Source organism: Fragaria vesca, linkage group LG1, assembly GCF_000184155.1.
Source record: "Fragaria vesca subsp. vesca linkage group LG1, FraVesHawaii_1.0, whole genome shotgun sequence".
In the NCBI taxonomy this organism is placed as follows: domain Eukaryota; kingdom Viridiplantae; phylum Streptophyta; class Magnoliopsida; order Rosales; family Rosaceae; genus Fragaria; species Fragaria vesca.
The window spans coordinates 9,639,377-9,646,548 of record NC_020491.1 but is presented as its reverse complement, the minus strand read 5'-3'; the positions used below and the strand labels follow the sequence as shown (position 1 = coordinate 9,646,548).

The 7,172-nt window shown below is 36.2% G+C and overlaps 1 protein-coding gene across 1 annotated transcript; it reads left to right on the top strand.

The window, feature by feature from the left end:
• The first annotated feature begins 4,906 nt into the window (after nucleotides 1-4,906).
• Nucleotides 4,907-7,172, top strand: LOC101308020 (palmitoyl-monogalactosyldiacylglycerol delta-7 desaturase, chloroplastic-like). The gene is made up of 5 exons (XM_004287869.1): nucleotides 4,907-5,250; nucleotides 5,349-5,489; nucleotides 6,344-6,487; nucleotides 6,589-6,695; nucleotides 6,785-7,172. Exons 1-5 carry the CDS (start codon nucleotides 4,966-4,968, stop codon nucleotides 7,029-7,031), a joined length of 924 nt encoding a protein of 307 aa, XP_004287917.1. The 5' UTR covers nucleotides 4,907-4,965; the 3' UTR covers nucleotides 7,032-7,172.

The window sequence follows — 7,172 nt, the reverse complement described above, 5'->3', positions numbered from 1 at the left end:
GAGAGAGAGAGAGAGCTTTAGGGTTGTGTTGGGATAATTATTTAATTTAGACTATTGTACAAGTGGTTGTCCGGGCTAATATAATTTAATTGTGTAATATAACCTTGATTGTTGATTAATTGCTTTAAAACATCACTTTTCTTTTATTGGCAGTGAAGTAGCAATCCATCTCAGTTCAGTATTAGGATCGAGGCCAATAAGAGAGTATCCACTACTGGAAAAAGTCACTTAGGAGACCGAATAGTTTCGTCTCCCAAGTAACAAAATTCGTCTCCTAAGTACCTAGACGACGGAATATTCGTCGCCTAAGATCCGTTGCCTAAGTGCGGTGAGGTAGGTGTCGGGACGACAGAAAATTACATTTCATCGACTGAGAATTACTTAGGCGACGGAATGTGTTCCGTCTCCTAAGCACCTAGGCGACGGAAATAATCCTAAGTACCTAGGCGACAGAATTATTTCCGTCTCCGTCTCCTAAGTGCTTAGGAGACGGAATTTAAAATTTAAAAATAGTAATTATTTTAATTAATTAAATTTAATTTCTATTTATTTAATAATATTTTTATAATTTCTTTTCTTTTTCTTTTTTCAGTTTCCATTTCTTTTCTTCTAGCTTCACCACCACCTACCACCACCACAATCAGTACCACCACCGTCACTACGACGGCTCTTTAGAGAGCAATCCAACAATTCAATTAAGAAACCCATCGATAACACAATCCAATCCAGAATCAACTAGCTCCACAATCCAACCAAACCAAATCGAAACCCGAACCCAATTTCCAAAAAAATCATTGACCCCAACATCGTCGGTGACAGTCCAAACGAGCACAACAATCTTGTCCTCATGGCCCTGCATATACTGATCGAATCAATCCGAGAGAGAGAGGGGGGCTTTGTTGTGGAAAGGTGAGATGCTTACATTGATTGTGAGCTTGTGGAAAGGCAGTCGAACCCAAAAAAAGCCAGAACTAGTGAAGCTCGATCCAGATCGATCCGAGGAGGCGAGGGGAAGAAGGCTGCCGTCGGTGCTGAGAAACCTCCGGCTCTTCCTGATCAAAGGAATGGTGATTCCGACGACTCCGGCAAGAAGGATAGAAGCCATGGCGACGAACTTGAGATTAAGCGTCGCTGACTCGTTGCGGGGGATGGAGGGGACCCAGATTTGAGGGCCGGTGGTCGAGGTCGCCTGCGAAGTAGAGGGGAGAGGACAGATCGAAGAGGGAGAGGTAGAGATATAGAGAGATAGGAGAGAGGTGAGAACATATCGAAGAGGAAAGGAGGAGGAAGAAATAGAGATTAGAAGTTTTTTGTTTGTAGAGAGAGAGAGAGAGAGAGAGAGAGAGAGAGAGAGAGAGAGAGAGAGAGAGAGAGAGAGAGAGAGAGAGAGAGAGAGAGAGAGAGAGAGAGNGNGNGNGNNNGAGGAGAGGAGAGGAAGAAATAAGAGATTAGAAGTTTTTAGGTTTTTTTTTTTTCTGAGAGAGAGAGAGAGAGCTCTGGTATGCTAAGCAAAGAGCATAAACACTTAATGCGGAGGAATGGTTTGAATTTTCGTGAAAATTTAGGCGGAAACATTAACGCTTAATTTTTTAGAACCTTAGGCGACGGAATATTATTTTGTCGCCTAAGATATTAATGTTTTTTTTTTTTATTTTAAATAATTCAGTTTCCCAAGTAAAAAATTCTCTCTTAAGCTCTAATTAGACGACGGAATACCATTCCGTCTCTTAAGTGGTTAATATTTTTTTTAAAAATAATTCCGTCTCTTAAGTAAAAAATTCCGTCTCCTAAGTGGTTAATATTTTTTTAAAATTTTTTTAAATAATTTCGTCTTCTAAGTAAAAAAAGTCCGTCTCCTAGGCTTTACTTAGAAGACGGAATACAATTCCGTCTCCTAAGTAAAAATTTATGTAGTCTAAGTAACACTTAGGCAACAGAATATTATTCCGTCGCCTAGGAGAGTACTTAGGCTACAGAATTGTATTCCGTCTCCTAAGTTAAGTGGAACTTAGGCTACGGAATTTTTTAAATTCCGTCTCCTAAGTGACTTTTTCTAGTAGTGATCCCAGCAAAACCAAACTAATATCCCGTTGCGGATGCACGAACGCAAATGTCATTTAAACCTGCTGGCCACAGATTGTTGGGAGTTAGGACTCGAACTCTAGACATGTGTTTTATATATACTAGACACCTCGACCAAGTTTATCACGTCAAGTGGTTGAATCATTGACACTTATGACCAAAAACAAATCATTTATTTTTTTCAAAACAAATCACGTGACATTTTTCTTATCAAGCAGGTGCCTCTAGGACAATCTATTGGCTATTCCTAACTTATCAAGCTGCTTGCATTGAAGATAATCATCTCAAATTTCTTTGCAAGAGTCTTATGTCTTCAATAGTCTGGGAATTCTCCATGTAGAGCTTAATCTTCCCAGTATCAGCATCAATAACCATCTTTGAATCTCCCTCTACTTAATTGGATGTGTTCAAAATCTTTTTCTTGAGCAAGGAGGCTCTCTCTGAGTGCAGTAGCCTCTGTTGTTTGTACCAGGGGCAGATCTAGGCGCAAGCAACATGGGATTCAAGTCCCACCCAAATATTTTAGGTAAAAAATTACTACTTACAGTTATTATTAATTTTATGGTGTGGATTGTAAAATTGTTGAGCTTAAGTCCCACTCAAATTCCTTCATCTTGTACAATTACTAATCATATATTTTTTGGGATAGTATCACTTAAGTCCTAGCTAGCGCTGCATGCTCCAAGTGCCTAACATATACTTAATTTTGTTTTTGTTAAAGAAAGAGATAAGTTTCTCTGCATTCTCATAAAAGATATACGTCTTTGTTGTGTGTTGTATTCTTTTCTTCCTTGCCTAACCTTTGTCGCGTAGCATCGGTGAGGATGTCAGTCTTATTAAAATGCTTATTTAGCTTTTTTGTGTGTAGGGAGTCTTATGAATTAAACAAGCATTGAAGTGTCAAAGGACCACTACATCCCTCTTGTATAGGTTTATCTTTCTTTTCAATCTTTAAATTGTTCTAGTACCATCGAAATTTGTTTTCCTACTAACAGTCCAAATTCCACCTGGTTGGGATTCCTGGATCCGCACCTGGTTTATACTGTGGATCGATCTTGCAATGTTCTTTGACACTGCAGCAACAGTATTGCTTTCCGAATCCCTGATCACAAAGCCTAATATCACATGACATTGTCTCAAAAATAGTATATATATGACACGCAAAATAATTTTTGTAATCAATGTTAGTCTGTTTTGTGTAGGTCTACGAGCTCGAGATGTGACTTTATATGTGTCTCAGGCTAGCTCTCAACAAACTACATTTACTATAACTCTGCACGCTTGTCTCAAAGTCTATTGTATATTAATCCAATATATATGTCAAATTAAGTACGTAATTCTGGAAGGTGGAGTCTGCAGGTTCTTCCATTGCTGGATCGGTAAGAAATAAGTCCTCCATAACTCCATTGATCTTGCGGTGAAATATTCCAAAATAACAGTGATCGGAAATGAACTGTCCAAACTGAAGCATACTTGGAGTAATCAATTTAACCTAGCTAGCTATATAGAAGGTAAAATTAATATGCATCAGTTTACCAAAGGCTAGCTCTAATTAGTGGCTTTGATTGGCAAATGTTGATAGAGTGCATATATAAGCCCTCAAGTCCTCAAGTCTAGTACAAACTGATCGATCATCATGTTGGGAATATAGTATCATTAGTTAATACATGCTGAATTGCTGATAGTACTGTAACTGGGAACCAATTATATTTTGGGTTCCACCAAAGATCTTATATATATAGTACTGATTCAAAATATATACCTAACCAATTGCAAATCCGAAACAGTTTTGCCCATCTACTTATAAACCTTTGAAATAAGTGCAATATAATCAAATGAACAAAATTCAAAAACTTACTTATGTTATAGGTTTCATCAAATGACACCCCAGCCTAGCTAGTAATATTAGTTTTTTTTTTTTTGGATAATATTTGTGCATATTCCTAATTTTAGGCTTTTAGCTGGTAATAGTACTGCATATTGGTTTTTCAGATACCAATCGGCTGCCCAACCAATTTGAGAGGCAATTTTTGCCAACACCAATGGTGGTGTGAATATCCCACTCTGCTTCCAGTTCCTTTTACTGTATACTTCTTACGCAGATCTCTCTGTACATCGATACTCTGTAGCTACTAGCTAGCAGCCTGCAACTCCTGAGACTCTATGATCCATTATCGATCTGTATCGACCAACCACCAACCATATATATAACTTCAGTCTGACATATTAATGGTTTTGGGGACCGGCCAAAATATTGCTGTAGTTCAAAAAATAACTGCTTAGGTCGCCCGATATTATTGACTAACAAAACACAAAGTTAATAAGGTTTCCATTTTTGTCGTCGCTGCATGTCTCTGTATTCAACCCAAGAACAAAGTTTATACGTAAAGACCATATATAGCAGTAATACAGATGGGAAGATCGATCAATAACGTACATGCACCCATGCTTGCCTCACCTACACAACCACAGGTGCACCGTATGAATCCCATCGAGAAGAAGAAAACAAGGCCATTGCCAGAAAAGAATCAATGATGATCAGCTAGTTTTGTATAACTAATAACAAACAAAGAAAGAAATGAATCCATGCCTAAGAAAAATGATGGTTTCGACTACATTATGTCAAAATAAACTTACTTCTTTCAGATAAATAGCCAGGCATAGTTATTGCATCGGTACATCGGTTGGTTGCCTGCAGAACATGAGGAAGTAAATGCAAGCCCAATATCTCAATCTAACAAGCAACTCCCATAACTAGATTGCTTCCACCTTCATTTGTATATTGTATTTGTGTATATATGTGTGTAAGCACTAATAGTTCTATACACAACTACAGAAGAGAGAAGCTAGCAAAGCAGATAATATAAGCTTAGCTTGAAGAAAATGGCAAGGCTGCTTTGGGTGGTGCAGAAGCCGGTATATTTTCTGGGGAGGCAATGGAATGGCGTCGACATCGCTAGTGTCATCACCCTCTCTGTTGTTCATCTCATTGCTCTTCTGGCGCCATTTTACTTCACCTGGTCTGCGTTTTGGTTGGGTGTAGCACTCTACTATGTCACCGGTGTGGGAGTAACTCTATCTTTCCATAGAAATCTCGCCCACAAAAGCTTCAAGCTTCCCAAATGGCTGGAATACTTCTTCGCCTATTGTGCCGTTCATTCACTTCAGGTTCATCATATATTCTCTAGCTTTCATTCTTTTCACTTTTAGTTACTACAATCTTCATTATAAAGTTTTGAAGTTGGTTTTTGGTGTTTATATTACAGGGAAGTCCATTAGAATGGGTTAGCTCGCACAGGAGTCATCACCAGTTTACAGACACGCCGAGTGACCCTCATACTCCTCTTAAGGGTTTCTGGTTTAGTCATATTGGCTGGATTTTTGATTTTCGTAAACGTTTTGGGAGTGTACGTAGAAATCTCATGTTCTCCTCACTTGATTAATTACTACATGCATAATTTTTTTGGGAAAATGATTTTAGGCTTTAAACCTATATGGCATACCAAATATTTAGACACATAACATATTTAAAATCTTATGTCATATAATACTTAAGTAAAAAGACCATCTTACCATTCCGAACAATAGATCTAAATTTTTAGTTTTCCATTAAAAAAAAACTATTTTAGCTTTCTTTTTCTAAATATGTAATTAAATAGAAATATAAAAAATCAAAATTTCCCCCTAACTTTATATTATAATATTTACAAAGAGTATATTATATAATTTTGTTGGACGAATTAAAACAATAATCTGTATGTAAATCATTTAGAGGAATTATTTGTATATAAATTTTTTTGTTGGACGAATTATAGATAATTTTGAATAATTATAATCTGAATTTAGTTTTTGGACGAACTAGGGTTAGAGTTTAGAGTTTATTTGATAAAAATAATTAAAATTGAAAAACATGTTAATTCAATATATAAGAAACATTCCTTAGATTTATACATAATTAAAGGTTGTTATTAATATGCAATATTTGTTTCCATTATTTAATAAAACTTCATTAATATCATTGATTTACCTTCTTCTTAAGATCTAAAAGAAAATGGAAATGGTAAAATTGGTAATGCAATCTTATGATTTGGCAAGAAATATTATGTACGTGGAATAGGAAATAAGTATTTTATTTACTTACTATGCATGACACATAGGATTAAGGCCACAAATATTTGGTTTTATTAAGGCCCTTTAGCACTACTTTTTTTTATATTAAATTAACACGTACTTATTGTTAATTAAATTTGAAATTGTGCAGTATGATGGAAAACTATACAATGTTGGAGATTTGAAGAAACAAAGCTTCTATAAGTTTCTTCATTACACTTACCCTTATCACTGTATTGCTTGTGGAGTTGTGCTCTATCGCATAGGAGGAATGCCTTATTTAGTTTGGGCACTGGTAATTAAACTTCTCTTATATACATTTGCTAATATCTAAATGCATCGTCCTTTCTATGTAACAAATCCGTAACTATGTTTAATTCTTTTGATTATTTGTAGGCGGTGAGAACAATATTTCTTCTCCATGTAACATTTTCGATAAATTCGATCTGCCACATATGGGGAAACCAAGTATGGGATACTGGTGATTTGTCCAAAAACAACTGGTATACGCACTTGATATGATTACAAAGTATATATATAGTTTCTATTTCTCTACATGTAATGAAATCTAATTATGAATTGTGTGGTTTAGGTTGTTTGGATTGCTAGCTCATGGAGAAGGTTGGCATAATAATCACCATGCTTTTGAGTACTCAGCTCGACAAGGTTTCGAATGGTGGCAAATCGATATTACTTGGTATTTGATAAGGTTTCTTGAAATGGTTGGTTTGGCAACTGACGTTAAGCTCCCGACTGAGCTTCAGAAAAACCGAAAAGCTTTATCAAACAAAGTCAGTAGCATGGAGCAGGAGGGAAGGTTCGAAACCAAAGTCAAATGATTCAAGGGAGACCTAAGCGTGTACGAGTACTACATATATCTATTTCCTGTATTACAACATTGCTTTTGTTTCTGTGTTGAACCAAAGTGAAATAAGTTCAACATGATTTTTTATCAATATAAGATCGAGTTTATCTTTCTC